Here is a 14,378-nt window from a genome sequence, read left to right on the forward strand (position 1 = left end):
TTAAGGGGTCATGTGATAACGTGTCGTCGTTTTCAGGCGTCGCGTTTGCCTATTAAATCGAGGCCAATCAATTCTCCACTTTCCTTCATCCGGACACCATTTTTAACTGGTGAGGCCTTTTCTTGTTTAACCGCTCGGCGAGGACATCATGTTTTGAATACTCATCTTGAATTGCCTCTGGTGCTACTCCGATGCTGGCATTGTTCATAGTTTTTCCACTCGAGCTACAGGAACTCTTCCAAGGTTCACCCTTGAGCTCAACATGCTCGAGGATATAAATCCACCTTCGAAAAGGTTGAAGAGAACAGGAAGTCCTGGTAGCTCCTCTTCAAATACGGAATCCGGATCAGATGCTTTGCCCCTTGAAATCCGTATACCTCCATCAGAAACGGAGGTTGGATATAATGATGATTATGGGATCGACAATAATAGTAGCGCAGAAGATTATCTGCCTAGCACCCAAACAGATTTAGAGACCGCTCTTCTCCCTATAAAAACAGACAATGAAGCGATCGCGAACTATGAGATTTCAAAGGCCCAAGAAATAAAGATCGAAAAAGGTGCAACGAGCCTTCAGCGCTACGAGGAACGACATTGGGTGAAAGGCAAAAGCTCCATATATGTGGATGCGTTCAATCTCGCATTAGAGAACGTTTTGGAAGATGAAGCCCATTTGTTTGACGAAACAGAAATGGCTGTATTTAATCATTGGAGAGGATTACCCTATGAATCACAATATTTGTACGTCCGTTTCTAATATTAGGGTACAGTGTAAGCAATTCGAGACGTAGTGGTGTTTATTAATATTGAAAATAGATACGTGCGACTCTTTCTACGCAAAACGTCAGCGTGGCATCGGGTCAACCGCCTCGGTTACTATCAAGATATCGCGGATATGCCTGCCACGGTCGAGGATTTGAGGCAAAGCAGGAAGCTCCCAATCTCATTTCCTCCACCTCAGTCCTCAATTCTTACCGCACTGAAATCTCCTGACGAAGTCGTTCTTGGTGAAATGTTTCAATTCGCTGAAGGATTGGAACAAATAAATACGCTCGAAGAAGCATCTTCCTTGCTACTTCTAGACGAATTGAAATCTTTGTCGAAGGAAGCCAAAGTTCAGGGCAAAAATAAGAAGGAGCTGTTGAAAGGATTGCGTGAGTCCAGTACGACGCAATCAGGACTGGGCTGGCCCCTGCGATACAAGCCAGACGACGGTGCATCCAGTGATATTGACCCAAATCAGATCAGTAATTTGCTAAGTCGAGGGAATACTCGAGATTTGTACTTCACGAAGAAGATCCTCGACCACACGGGCGATTGCATCAGACTCTCTTCTGCGCCACTAAGACTCTTCGAGAGGGTTCATTTGCTATTTTATCGGTCCACGGAATGGACTGAAAAATCCTTGACAACCATCATCCTGGCGAAAATTTCACGGAGAAATTATCCAAATTATATCGTTTCCCGTTCCAATTCCATTTTCCCCTCCAGATTTGCACTGCTCGAGTTTGAAGCTGCCTTACGAGTGCAGTTTGATATCGACAGCACTTTGGAGTCACCTAATATGCCCATCATGGAGAAGTTAGCTCTTATTAAGTCTTCAGCTGAAAGTGTTTACGAAAGGTGGAAGGCGCTGGTCGCCGAAGAGCAACGGAAGGAAGAACGCGTCTATGAAACGGGAGAGGGCGCATACCTACGTCGATTTTCTCCTGCATGGGTTTACACTCGGATCATTCATAAAGGCCTATATGCCTTGGGCCGTTTCAAGGAATATAAACGAGAGCATGAGTTACTCACAGAACTTCTTGACCAGCGTTTGTTCCACTCTTCTCGTCGAGGAGCGTGGTACCAGCGCAAAGCTCTGCTTGAAGAACATTATATGTGGTCTTTGACCCCTTCTGAGAACCGCTCAGAAGAGATGCAGAGACGGGAGTGGAAACGAAAAGCTCTCCGTACATGCGAAGGAGGCCTTGAAGATCCCGACTGTCATTTGATATACCACTATGATTTACAAAAACGAATTACAAAGTTGGAGAAGTCGCTAAAGGTCACAAAGCGCGAGCAACACGATTTTGGACATGTGATGTTGGTTAAACCAGAAGAACGTATCGTGGAAGGGATTCGGATTGAAAAGGATATCCCAATCAAACCTGGTTCTAAGAACAATATAAGTTCCATATCTCGAAGAGGTAGACCTACGGTTTGGGTGGATGAACGAGAAGGTGGAGGCGAGTGTAGAGTCGAAAGCATGTGCCTAAGCTGGTATAGAGACAACGGATGGAAGGGTTTCCACTGCGAGAGTGGCATCGTTCGAACACTGGTAAGTTAAATACCGATATAATATGAACCTCAGTCAGATTTCCCGTGATTACTAACCACTTCCCCCCGCCTATAGTTCGGGTATCTCTTCTATGATGTGCTCTTCACATACGTCCCCAACGTCTTCCAAACACCTTTCCAGACCTGCCCCTTAGACCTACACACAGACTCTTTCTATCCGACCCGCGCTTCAGAAATAAATCACAGGCTTGCCCAGATAGCCAACGGTGATGCTGAAAAGCTTATCCGTGAAGTGCATGACCGCGAAGCGGAGAAAGAAACATGCGCCATCGGCATCGACTGGTCGTTCAACCTCTCCGACCTAGTTGAGATTGCACAGTGTTTCCGTGGTGAGGCCCTAGCTACTGTGTGCAAAGTCATGGCGCAGGAATATCAGCAACGGGGCGGAGGCATTCCAGATTTATTCCTTTGGAGCGTAGAGAGGAAGGAGGTTATGTTTGTGGAGGTGAAGTCTGAGAATGATCGGCTAAGTGATACCCAGCGGTTGTGGATTCATGTGCTTACTGGTGCTGGAGTGAGGGTTGAGCTGTGCAATGCTGTTGCGAGGGAGGTTAGGGTTGAAACTCCCGTGATTTAAATTTTGTTAGAGTTGTTGTTTAGTGTTGGATGACATCGTGATGCTGCATTTCTTCATAAATATACCCGTATATAGACTGTTCGGATATAGTTTGCACATATCCTTCTTGATCTCTTCCCACATCTGGTTTGCTGTTCCTGTGATTTTCTCGCTTCTTCTACGCGCCATTATTGATAATTTTTATTCTAGTGATGAAACTATTCCAGTATGTCTGAGATAGTACGTCTAGTTCTTCGAGTACTTGCTTACTCACGACTCGAAATCCGGCTTAACTGGTGAATACGCAACACACAAAGTCGGATGGTATAAAAATATGAGAAATACCTGTATCAATGAATTTCGAGTGTGCTTGTTAAAAGGTTCATGCACATGAATAGTATATACACACTTGTGCAGCTACACGAAGGCTGAACGTAGAAAGAAAAACATCTGCGAATATTGAGGCTCCTGTCCATTTAAGGCAGGAAACGTCACTTCATCTAAATGTTTTCTCGTAATTACCGAACATAGTCAAACGAACCCATTCCGTCGCCTGTCAAGATCCGACCTAGGTATCTAATTCCGTTGAACCTGACATTTTCTCTCGAATATCATGACCAAATATTTTACATCTCGTAGTTTTTTGGATCTCTTTTTTTTTCGCTTATGAGACGAGAGTGCTGGCGGTGGCACTCTCGTATCTCCAGGTGGGTGGGAGGACACCGACAGACTTGTAGTAGCGGGACAAGCGGTGGATACGCGACTCGATGAGAATGAGGCGGAACTTGCTGTCCTTGTCCTTGCGGTTGCGCTCAAGATGCTTGCGGACGGCGACGGCCTAATTTCCATCGTTTAGTAAATAAATATATGAAAAAGGCACAAAATAAGGGGTACAATAAGGGGTACAATAAGGGATAGAGGGAAAATTGTAGTTCAATAAAAGAATAAATTTCTTATAATTACCTTCTTAATCAACATGTAGAGGTCCTCAGGGATTTCGGGGGCGAGGCCTGTACATATTGCAAAAAAAGTCTCTCTGTCAGCCTATTGAATGACCAAGCAGAGGCAGTGCTGATATGACATAAAAATGTCAAGATATGATGGATAGGTTTGAGAAATCTTGTCCAAGACAGGAGATGCAGTTAATCTAGCGTGGAGATTCCCGCTTTTATACAGAAAGGGCTCTGCTTGATTTACGTCCACCTCTCGTTTCCCATTTCTCTTTCTCTCATCCCGCAGCCACCATGCGGGGAACTGTGACAGTATTTGGTTTCGTACCGTTCGCCTTGAGGATCCGGAGGATCTTGTTACCTATTCAATTCCGCGGTTGTTAGCTATTACCCGCGGCAGGTTTAAGTCACTTTTTTTCCTTTCGAATTGGTTTCCACACATACCAGTAACAACCTTGACCTGCGCAATTCCATGGCTATCTCTCAGGATAACACCGATCTGAGAGGGGGTGATACCCTTCTTTGCCAGCTTGCACATCTGGTCAACGACCTGGTCGGGAGTGGTCTTGAGCCATGAGGGAGGGTTGCGCGAATAAGGGATTGCGGAGGCGGAGATACCCTTTCCTTTACTGTGGAGGCGGCCCATTTTGAAGTTGTTGTGGGTTGGTCGTTAGTCGAAGGAAACGTTCCTTTTATCTTTTGTCAACGCGAGGATGTGGTGGTTTGACGGAGTTCTTGTTATGAAAAAGCCGCCAGCCCACAAAAAAGTTCGTCCGGTCGAGTTGTGGATCAGGTGACTTGCATTTTTCGCTTAGCTCTCTGAGCCTTTGGCTATTCTAAGTTTAGCGTACATTCCACGTGATATCAAACATTTAACCTTGCACGCCGTTATACCTATCATGGGGAATTACTTTACATGGTTTAGCTTTACCCTAATTGAGTTTAGCGCGATATCGCCGCTTTCTGGACTATATAAACCCCCTCCTCCCGCCGCTCGAACATCTTCTCTCCACCATCCCTATTTTCCCTTTGTTTCCTTGTAATTCTCTTGTCTCGTGTGTGCCGTGTCCATGCTTTCCCCTTGGCCCCCACTGCTAGTGTCACCTGGCCCGGCTGTGCCGCAGCTAAAACTGTTGGCGACATAGTGACCATGTCCACTTCCCTTCTTCCCCAATGCAATTTCGCCTCACTCTACTGTCAAGTTACTCTAAAATCATGCACAGGCTGAGGTCCGCTACTGGGATATCTGGTCTTCTTGGGACTGTGGCTGGCTGAGGTTTCCTGTTCATTTTTTTTGATCTCATTTTCTTGTTACATACACAACTGGCTATTGCTCTACATCCTATATTTGATGTTTTGGGTTCTGCACTCCCATCCTGCCAACACTGCCAATCCCATTCTTTCTGTGTCCTGGTACTTGTTGTCCTTAATCTCTCCCTTTCACAATCAGTTGGCAAACCCGATGTTTCTCATCTGTGGCGCACAGCAGTGATGAGTGCCTCCCACTTGTTGAGATGGTACATCAATGAAAAAAAAAAAAAAAAAAAAAAAAAAATGCCTCTGCATGGCAGAAACAGTATCTACCTTGCTGCACCGCGGACCATTACATGTCAGGCCCTGACTGGAGTGCAGGGTCTGGAAGATCTGGCTAGTTGCAAGAGTAACATGTTCAGAGAACAAAAAAAATCTCCCCGATGATTCAAGCCTCGCGGCATGGCTCATGCATGATGTGGACATGATCCAAACTGCTCCAGTGCAGGTGAATTCTCAGTCACGCTATGATCCCTTTGGCCAGCAGCAAGATACTGAGTCAACAAAGATGGGTGTTCACTGGAAAAGGGACTTCAGCCTCAGCCTCGTGGGTGCTAAAATTGACCAGGAGAGAAAGGGATGATGCAACAATGCAATGCAATGTCCGAGTTTCCCCATCTTCACAAATTCACACTTTGATGAATTAACAGACTGATTCACTATTGGAAATTCGTGCATGCCATAAGACCGTGCAATGGAGCGGCTATGATCGCATGACAATCAGCTAGCACCCCTTCAGTCAGACAGTTTAGGAAATATGAAGCGAGAGGGGTTACGATCTTCTCTTACTTTCTGCAGGGATGGCGGCTGGTATTGCAAGGTGGTAGGTGACACTCATTTCCTGCCTTGTTTTACCAGGATTTGGCCGGCCTCCTCTCCATGGCACCACATTTCTGCGGCACCATGGTGATTCTTCCTGCGGGGAAAAGGTGATGGAAGCGAGCAGGTAGAATGGCACCAGCAGGATTTCTCTCATTCGCCTGTGTTGAGGTTGTCATAAGCATAAAAGGCGCCACCTTCCTGACTAATAGAGCCTCGTCACCTATCTAGAGATATATGTGAATTAGATACAAGCGATGAAATTAGAGAGCCGTGACAAAGCCGGGCATCTGAACTTACCGCCATAGCGAAGATACTCTAGATGCACCTGGTTTCTCTATACCAACTGTTAAAGGCCAGGGCTATTGCATATCAGCGATCATAGAGCCTAATGGTGAAGGGGAAGATTCGATCTCTATTCACCTTAAATTCAGAGAGGCGCGGATGAAACTGGATGAAACCAGACACAATCAACAAGCCTCAGAATGGCTTTCTGCACTTGTCAACAGTGCGAAACAACGACAGCGTGGGATCGAAACAGAGTAAGATGGATAATATTTTGATAGTGTTCGATGTTATTACGTACAAAGAGAATCATGAAGAATCGTGAAGAGGTCGCTCCTCTAGGACTTAAGTGGGTTGGCATTTTGATGGGGCCTGGATATTAGCTCGACCAGATCCAGAAGATGATTATTTTTCAAAAAAGAAGCAAGGCGATTCATGTCCGATATCCAACGTTTACTCTGTCAGGCATACATGCAGGTAATCCTAGAAACGGGACATCTCATATTGGAAGAGCCAGCGTCATATGATCTTGCCTGGTGATCAGGAATAGTAGCATGTTTAATGAGCCGAAGTCGCACATGCAACTAAAAATTCATATAAGCCCTTTTACCAAAATAATTTCCAGAATTTAGAAATGCTATTATCCGGAGAACGTTCCATCAATCACGGATTTTCAAGCCTATGCACAGTCTCAGTTTCTGGGGGAATCTGCGACTTTTCCTCCAACCTCTCCGCTAACTGCCAAGCTGTAGCTGAGACCATTTTTCCGTACAAATTCTTTATGAGTGTGTACAATGACGGGGTACCTTCCCAGTTTAAGAAAAATATGCTCCGCTATTGATTGAACTGCCACAGGTAAATTTTGAGGTGATGCAGGCGTACAGATATCACAGCAACCTGAAGTATTACATCAATCGGAGCTGAGTTTCTCAGAATCAACTGGACTTTCGCAAGGTGTCGGAGGCATTGATATACAAGGCTCTAGTTTTACATCTGTATTGGAAGAGGCATATGGTTTGCAGAACACTGCGTCGGGTGCTCCGGTAACCCGGGAGAACGAAGAGAGCTCTGCTGAAGCATTCAATATGTCCAAGAAGAGACGTACCTTTAGATAGGCAATAATTCCACCGATTGGAACCGAGAGTTAACTTAGTGCTGTGGGCTTTATTACTGCTTCAACGCCATCTTTGTGAGCAACTAATTTACATAATCATTTTTATTGTTGAATGGCTGCTCATTTTGCCCAACTTTCCACCGAAGTTTCCTGTACAGAAATTAGCTATTAATAATTATAAATAGGATTTCATGACAAGAAGGATCGATTCACATTTTGTATTCCTTGCCTGACATAATTCCCAACGAGTCGAACAGCAAATTCTTCCACCTACTAAAATACTGTAATCCAGTTTGACGCCTTTACGTAGCCAAAATATCATTCAATCCTAGTCACAACAACATTATATTTCATTGTAATAGGTTATGCTACCTTTTGTTTGAGGCTTTATGTATCCTGATTACGGAGTACTAAGACCTGATGCATCTTCCCTGGCAGCCAGCACTTACCCCACATCTGCAACACGACTGGTTGGTTGGCCTGTTTTAATCCCAAATAGGAATAGCTGCCTTCCTCAAAATACGATTCCAATCTCCCTATTGGTTCCTCGCTCAGCGGCTCTATCCGTTCCCACAATTCGCGTTCTGCATCAACGCCAAGCCGGATCAACCCTTTGACCATAATCCTCCCTTTGATTAATATTATATATACCAGCATCCGTTCCCAGCGAGTTATCTTCTCTCGCAAGTATCATACATCAGAACTTCCTAACATTTCTGCATTTTTGTTCCGTGTTTGCTTCCCATTCATCATGTAAAATTAGCATACCAACCGAACTTTTCTCCCTTTACAACTCCCAGTTTACCTGCACCACTCAACAGTCTTTTATACCGTCAAAATGGCGGGACTTTCACAAGAAGATCGCGACATTATCAAGAACCATCCTCTAACCAACTTAGTCGATCGTTTACGAGGCGCGCTTCAGGAAGCTGAAAGAATACATGAGTCGCGTCTAATTTATGATGGCGCTGATGAGAGCCTGGACCAACTCTATCGAAATGTGATTTCAAAACTCCTCTCTGCTTTACAGGGAGAGGATGCAGCTTACAGCCTTCGCTCGCGAATGAGTAATGGGGATGTGGTGTCTGATCTAGCACACTTAGTTGAGCATCTCCGAAAGGCACAAGGAAACTTCAAGTATGACAACTACCGGCCGTTAGTGCACCTGGTTATTCAAAGGCCTCCGACTGAATCCCAGCATGTCACAACCTGGAACTTCGATGTCTGGAAAGCTGTATTTAACCTCATTGACAACATCCCTCGATCAACTCCTCCGGCGAGCGTTCCCCCCTCCTTTGACGGCACACCAGTCAGATCCACCTCATCATCGCAGAAAGGTTCCGAGCAGACGCGTGAATTGGTGAATCCGAGAATCTTTGGGGAGATATGTGGCTGCACATTTCGAGATGTCGAGGGCTTCTTTGACAAGTACTTCAAAGGGAAAGACTGGAGTGACAAAGCAGATGCCATCTGTCAACGCGTGCTGGCCTCAGACAGTGATGGTGATTGGGCCCAGTTTCCTGATCCTCCTACACAGGACAATGTCCTTGCCTGGTGGTTTCGTCTTCAAAAAGACCTTTTCTTGGAATCACGCAGCACCTACTACACCACAGCAAGCAAAGCAGATCTTATCAGTTCTAAGGCAAAACGGCAAATCGATCTCCTTCTGAGAGCTAGAAGTACAACCCCCTTACAAAACAAACACAACTGGAGAGATATCCTGGTGGTTGGTGAGCTTAAAAAACCTGAGGAGAAGCTCAGGACCAAAGCCACATTACTGCAGATAGGCTGCTATGTGCGTGAGGTCTTTGCTGCACAGCCCACCCGGCAGTTTGTCCATGCATTCACTGTCTGCGGGACCAAGATGGAGGCATGGGTGTTTGACCGCTCGGGTCCCTACAGCTCAGGCATCATTGACATCTATACAAACTCAAGACAGTTCTTTCAGGTGCTTTTGGGCTACACCATGATGAGTGATGAGGAGCTGGGACTAGACACCTTTATTGCTAGGGATGAAGAGGGCATCAAATCTATGACTGTCAAAAGACCTGGACCCTCAGAGGAAATGGTGCTGCGGCTGGGTGAAATGCTTTCCTTTCAACGTGCCATTGTGTGTCGTGGGACTACATGTTTTCTCGCAGATGATGGAGAGGTTGTAGTCAAATTCTCGTGGGTATCGGACAAGCGGCGCCCAGAGGTGGAACTTCTCAAGCTAGCAAGTAAAAAAAATGTTCGAGGAGTTGCCAGGATCATTGGCCACAGTACCATCACCAGCATTGCCAACCTGCGCAGCGGCCTGACCTTCGACAACAAGCACCACAACTTCAAAAGTGCACCCCCCAGTACAGTCTCCTCATTTCATCAATCTCAGCTGCTCACTGAACCCTGTCACTTAGATATCTGTCGAAAATCATCTTCCAGGAAACGCAGATCTCCGGACAAAGAGGTGCAGGCATCCAAACAATCACGTTCTATTAATCAACCGTTGAGTGACACTCAGCAGGAGAATGAACTAGCTTTCTCTATTCAGTCAGCACATGAGCCAAGTCTCTTCAACAGGAGTGGTGAGGAACTCTATGACAACCGTGTCCTTCGCTGCCTTGTGATATCACCCGCAGGCCGGCTGATCTACAAGTACAAATCACCCTTGGAGCTGCTCATGGCGCTTCGTGATGCAATAAAGGCGCACAGGTCTCTTTATCTAGACGGGAACATCCTTCATAGGGATATTTCAGAGAACAATATAATAATAACTGATCCAGACAAGGTGGATGGTCACTCAGGCATGCTAATCGATCTGGATCTTGCCAAGGAAATTGGGAGCGGGCGCAGTGGCGCACGCCACCAGACCGGCACAATGGAGTTCATGGCGATCGAGGTGCTGCTTAATATCGACCACACCTATCGGCATGATCTCGAATCGTTCTTCTACGTCCTTATCTGGCAATGTGCCCGTCACGGTTGGGAAAAACTAGATGAGCTACAGAGGCAAAGACAGGACCGGCCGAAAGACAGCATGTTGAAAAAGTGGTATAGTAGCACCTTCAGGGATATTGCAACTTATAAACGAGGCAACATGGAAGCTGGCGGATTTGAATACCTTCTGCAGGAGTTTCCACTGGGATTCGAGTGCGTCAAACCTCTCTGCAGGACCATACGAGGTGTGATGTTTCCTCATGGGAAGGAAGGACTTATTGTTGGAACACCGCAAGACCCAAAAAGGCTATATGATCCTATTATTAAGGCATATGATGATGCGATAGCTCTGATTGAAACCGAATATGAATAAGTATCATTTACATTAATTAATTAGCCTGCTTAATGCATACCAATTAGTCTACATAACTAGGCCATTTTACAACTCAAGGCAACAATGTTTTGAGCCCAGTTTCATTGCAAACTTCAAATCATTCGAAAGTCATGGTGGAGAATTTATTGGCAAAGTGTGTACGGAGGGCCTCCTCATACTGTGTAAACAAGCCAATCAGGAGGCGGGCATCCTTACTTGCAATGTAAGTATCTCTCTATCCTCTGGTTGACCAAAGACTAACCCTTCATGCTCTAGTTCGCCGCCCATGCGCCTTAATATCAGGGATGTTACCTCTTTTGGCGCTAAAGACATTCCACCTGTAACCGTCGAAATTAGGGGAATCAAAAAAACCGAAATTACCCGGTATTGCCGATAAAGTCAAGGGTGCGGTGCAGCAAAGAGAACGATTGGTGCGGCCATTCCAAAAAGTTTCTCGCTAGGGGTTGAGAAATACTATATAGAATACAGTGATCGCAAGGATTGCGAAGCCCTGCCGGCAAAATTCCCAAAACTCCGACCCGAAAGTATCATCGACAAGAAGGCTAGAGCATTGGAAAAACTTCTATCAAGAATCACCCCTGGCAACATTCGAGGGTTTGTGATCCTTGGGTTGATCGCAATCCCGATCTTAGCAATCCTTTTATCTTGTTCACTTATGGAGGTACATGGCACATACCAGATTAGGGGAGTTACATTGCCAGTACTTATGCTATTACGGTTGCTATCTGCTTGCATTCTAGTCATATCCTTCCTTGTCCCTACTGTCATTTTGCACTCTCTCTTATCAGCAGCGCATCGTGTTCCGCTCAAACTTGAGAAGGGTGAGGTCAGCAACCAATGTTTGGGAGCTCTATGCTGTTCAGCACTTATGGCAGCATGTGCCACTCTGGCACCTATTATACTCGGCCGTATGTCGGCCAAGCTATGACACTGTCACTGAAGTTGGAGTGAGATAAACCTTTTGCTTTTTAGTTGGTTGTGGGAAGAGCCTGGTGCTATGTCTGTAATTTGCTAGAGGTATACTTGGCTTGGACTTGTCGAAGATTTGGCGATTTGTTTCCAGTACGCGCACATGTATTTATGTTTCTGAATATAACTTGATATTGTACTTTCGTTTCCTTGGTAGTTCTTGATCAATATTACATCCCTTTTGGGGCTTTTGACTTTCCCTTTTTCGAACCCTAAATGTTCAGTCTATACTACATTTATCAACCAACCACTTAACTCCCGGGGCACATATATATATAGGGGGGAAAAGGGCCCCTTTCATCTATACTCTTCACCACACTGTCTCTGCAAGTTGCCTATTCTTGTTTTGAGGGGGCGGTAGGGAGGGGGTAAGTTGATAGGGGTTGTTTATAGCGGCCAGCTGTGCTTCTCGGGAGTACTGTTCTCGAGTGCCAGGTTTCTTCATCGTCTACCGTGGCTCTCTAGCTGACTTGGTTTGTTAGTATCAACCTTTCGCTCCTCCTATTCTCGGCTTTCATCTAGCCTTCCAGTCTCTCTTGCAAATTGGATAGCTGCTTTAATCATCACCATATCTGGCTTCCAATCGTCCGGCGATCCTTCAGGCTTATTTCCTAGCAGGCGAGGAAGATTGTTCACTCCCAGCCCAATTCTCTCCTGTAGATTTTGTCTCTGTTCGGTCCATTGGGAGCAGTTAGGCAGAGAGTGCTTCACGATGACCTCCAAAGATGGGCTTTGGCACCGGGCTCTGTAGGCCTCGATGGCATTCTCCATATGTTCTAATCGCTCCCGTAGCCACTTCCTCGGTAGTTGTCCCTGGCTGTGGTCATTGGGAATGTACACTGAGAAGATTACCATGGTAACCTCTGGAAGTGTGACCTGAACTCCCACTATGTCTGATGATTTCACCTCCACCTGCTGAAATAGTAGGATTTTCTTGGCCCAGATTGCTGACCGGTAGGGGTAGGTTGAGTCTGCCCTTACTGAGGGTCATAGGACTTCCCACTAGCGCGAGTATTGTCCTATGATGAATAGGTGTTCGAAATTTGAGTGGCAGTGTGGTTCTTGGATAAGTAGTAGACTTGCCTCCGCAAGATCCTCGTCATTAGCAGGCTGTGCTGTGCTTCTTCCATCTTTTTAAGGTTCGCTTGGATTATCTGTAACTTATGCATGGACATGTTTGTTGAGTAGCCCACAGTAGGCCGGGCACTGCTGTCCGTCACGAGGCGTGTGGCCCTCTTTCTTGCAGGTCGCGCACCGGGGTGTGGTTGCCTGGCAGTCCTTCTCCTCGTGGGACGTCTCTGCACATAGAATACACGCTGCGGGGGAGGGCACTGAGCTGCGATATGCCTATCAAGACTATGGCACTGAAAGCGCCTAGTGATCCGAGGTCGGTTCTCATACTCTACCACAAAGCGTGATTCCCCATCTACATCAAAGATTTGATGATGTTGGACCAACTAGTCCCTTGCCTCTTTGCTGGAAAGATAGACTACCATGGATCCATATTTCTTTCCGACATTGGGCCGACTCAGCCATCTTGCCCTGGTCACTGTGGTTGGTTTTTCATTATAAAGATTCTCTTCACTGAGCATTTCACACTTGTCTTTTGAGATCCATCCAGCTTTATCATGGACATCAATCACTGCCTCCTTTCTCACATTGTCGACCCTAATGGGGAATTCCTGAGGCAGGCCGAACTTGGCTCCCCTCAGGTGGAACTCCAGCTAACATCGGTTGACACGTGCTTTCTGCTCGTCCTCTCCAGAGTAGAGTAGAATTCGATACCGGGAGGGGTTACTGGTGGTTGCCAGTCCTTTCACCCTGATCTGTTCGGTCTCCTTGAAGCTCTTGAGTGCTGTTTGGATTCAGCTCTTGGTGGCTTTTTGGGCTGTCGTATCTTGTCCAATTCCATCCACTTCTGACATGTCGATCACTATGGACGGCGAGGAAAGGCGAGAGGCATCAAGTTGGAACCTGCTGATGGGATAGATGCTAAGGATTTCCGCTGGGAGCTTGCTGGTGTAGCTGGGGAGGTGGCTGGTGGGATTTGCGCCGTGCCTGCCACCACAGATGTCCATGATGGAGGGGGGAAGGCGAGTTTGCTCTCAAGTTCCGCTACTTTGTTCCCAAGACTTGTAAATCTTGCCTTCCATCCCTATCATTATATTCTTCAATCCGCTGATTGTCTCGTGTAGTGCCGTATTTATCTCGTGGAGCGCTACATTCGTCTCGTGTAGCTTGGCGGTTGAAGCCTGATTTGCCTCAAGCTTATCAAGTAGTATTCTCACTAGATCCTGGAGCTCAGATGTCCCGCTTGCTTTTGCCGTCTCGAATATCAGGTGTGGATTGTTGCAGGCCTTGCGGTTGACCTTGACTGTTGCTTCTTCGGCGCTCCCGGTTGTTCATATACAAACGCGTCAAAGCCCACTGGGGGTTTACTGGCTCTCTTGGATTTCCGTGTTCCATCGTCGGCTCTATCATGGGTCTTGTTGGTCGAGTTTCTCGTCGTCGTTCCCGCAGCTAGGAACGCGTGTAGCTAGGCGTCGATTCGCGACGCATCGGCTTGTTCGGCCGCCATTGAGGCAGTCCTTCGTAGCAAGTGGCCCAAAGGGCTCGAGCCGCTTGATTGCCTTTTCTCAATCTAATACTCTCCTCAGCCATGCAGAGGAGCTTTTCCTGTGCAGAGGAGCATGAGGGGTGGTTAAGGTATACTCCGAGCTCTGA

General features: G+C 46.4%; 8 protein-coding genes across 8 annotated transcripts; 2 read left to right on the forward strand and 6 right to left on the reverse strand.

The window, feature by feature from the left end:
• The first annotated feature begins 27 nt into the window (after nucleotides 1-27).
• BDCG_01621 (VRR-NUC domain-containing protein) lies at nucleotides 28-3,311 on the forward strand. Its single transcript, XM_045417143.1, has 3 exons — nucleotides 28-741; nucleotides 817-2,320; nucleotides 2,396-3,311. Exons 1-3 carry the CDS (start codon nucleotides 263-265, stop codon nucleotides 2,915-2,917), a joined length of 2,505 nt encoding a protein of 834 aa, XP_045274041.1. The 5' UTR covers nucleotides 28-262; the 3' UTR covers nucleotides 2,918-3,311.
• Nucleotides 1,748-4,623, reverse strand: BDCG_01622 (40S ribosomal protein S13). Its single transcript, XM_045417144.1, has 5 exons — nucleotides 4,291-4,623; nucleotides 4,175-4,207; nucleotides 3,860-3,906; nucleotides 2,377-3,734; nucleotides 1,748-2,317 (listed from the first exon to the last, which is right to left on the reverse strand). Exons 1-4 carry the CDS (start codon nucleotides 4,490-4,492, stop codon nucleotides 3,561-3,563), a joined length of 456 nt encoding a protein of 151 aa, XP_045274042.1. The 5' UTR covers nucleotides 4,493-4,623; the 3' UTR covers nucleotides 1,748-2,317; nucleotides 2,377-3,560.
• Nucleotides 4,624-4,788: 165 nt separating this feature from the next.
• BDCG_16387 (uncharacterized protein) lies at nucleotides 4,789-4,989 on the reverse strand (the record flags this gene model as incomplete). The annotated part of the gene is made up of 1 exon (XM_045425628.1): nucleotides 4,789-4,989. One exon carries the CDS (start codon nucleotides 4,987-4,989, stop codon nucleotides 4,789-4,791), a length of 201 nt encoding a protein of 66 aa, XP_045279665.1.
• Nucleotides 4,990-5,980: 991 nt separating this feature from the next.
• BDCG_16388 (uncharacterized protein) lies at nucleotides 5,981-7,251 on the reverse strand. Its single transcript, XM_045425629.1, has 3 exons — nucleotides 6,400-7,251; nucleotides 6,277-6,338; nucleotides 5,981-6,203 (listed from the first exon to the last, which is right to left on the reverse strand). The coding sequence occupies exons 2-3, from the start codon at nucleotides 6,280-6,282 to the stop codon at nucleotides 6,009-6,011; spliced, it is 201 nt and encodes a 66-aa protein (XP_045274043.1). The 5' UTR covers nucleotides 6,283-6,338; nucleotides 6,400-7,251; the 3' UTR covers nucleotides 5,981-6,008.
• Nucleotides 7,252-7,880: 629 nt separating this feature from the next.
• On the forward strand, nucleotides 7,881-10,664 carry BDCG_01625 (serine/threonine-protein kinase Sgk2; the record flags this gene model as incomplete). Its single annotated transcript, XM_045417145.1, has 1 exon — nucleotides 7,881-10,664. Exon 1 carries the CDS (start codon nucleotides 8,214-8,216, stop codon nucleotides 10,662-10,664), a length of 2,451 nt encoding a protein of 816 aa, XP_045274044.1. The 5' UTR covers nucleotides 7,881-8,213.
• A 257-nt stretch (nucleotides 10,665-10,921) lies between these two features.
• BDCG_16389 (uncharacterized protein) lies at nucleotides 10,922-11,494 on the reverse strand. Its single transcript, XM_045425630.1, has one exon. It carries the CDS (start codon nucleotides 11,451-11,453, stop codon nucleotides 11,139-11,141), a length of 315 nt encoding a protein of 104 aa, XP_045279666.1. The 5' UTR covers nucleotides 11,454-11,494; the 3' UTR covers nucleotides 10,922-11,138.
• Nucleotides 11,495-12,155: 661 nt separating this feature from the next.
• On the reverse strand, nucleotides 12,156-12,509 carry BDCG_16390 (uncharacterized protein; the record flags this gene model as incomplete). Its single annotated transcript, XM_045425631.1, has 1 exon — nucleotides 12,156-12,509. The coding sequence occupies one exon, from the start codon at nucleotides 12,507-12,509 to the stop codon at nucleotides 12,156-12,158; it is 354 nt and encodes a 117-aa protein (XP_045279667.1).
• A 1,010-nt stretch (nucleotides 12,510-13,519) lies between these two features.
• Nucleotides 13,520-13,732, reverse strand: BDCG_16391 (uncharacterized protein; the record flags this gene model as incomplete). Its single annotated transcript, XM_045425632.1, has 1 exon — nucleotides 13,520-13,732. The coding sequence occupies one exon, from the start codon at nucleotides 13,730-13,732 to the stop codon at nucleotides 13,520-13,522; it is 213 nt and encodes a 70-aa protein (XP_045279668.1).
• Between the last annotated feature and the right edge of the window lie 646 nt (nucleotides 13,733-14,378).

The sequence above is a fragment of the Blastomyces dermatitidis genome, assembly GCF_000003525.1.
Source record: "Blastomyces dermatitidis ER-3 genomic scaffold supercont1.2, whole genome shotgun sequence".
Classification (NCBI taxonomy): domain Eukaryota; kingdom Fungi; phylum Ascomycota; class Eurotiomycetes; order Onygenales; family Ajellomycetaceae; genus Blastomyces; species Blastomyces dermatitidis.

Excerpts from the sequence above, each read along its gene's own strand:
- BDCG_16389 (XM_045425630.1), bottom strand. The coding sequence starts at position 11,453 with ATGACAGTAGGGACAAGGAAGGATATGACTAGAATGCAAGCAGATAGC.
- BDCG_01622 (XM_045417144.1), bottom strand. The coding sequence starts at position 4,492 with ATGGGCCGCCTCCACAGTAAAGGAAAGGGTATCTCCGCCTCCGCAATC. Across the intron at positions 4,208-4,290 it reads GCAGGTCAAGGTTGTTACTG|GTAACAAGATCCTCCGGATC; the intron begins GTATGTGTGGAA and ends GGAATTGAATAG. Across the intron at positions 3,735-3,859 it reads TCTACATGTTGATTAAGAAG|GCCGTCGCCGTCCGCAAGCA; the intron begins GTAATTATAAGA and ends GATGGAAATTAG.
- BDCG_01621 (XM_045417143.1), top strand. The coding sequence starts at position 263 with ATGCTCGAGGATATAAATCCACCTTCGAAAAGGTTGAAGAGAACAGGA. Across the intron at positions 742-816 it reads CCCTATGAATCACAATATTT|ATACGTGCGACTCTTTCTAC; the intron begins GTACGTCCGTTT and ends TATTGAAAATAG. Across the intron at positions 2,321-2,395 it reads GTGGCATCGTTCGAACACTG|TTCGGGTATCTCTTCTATGA; the intron begins GTAAGTTAAATA and ends CCCCGCCTATAG.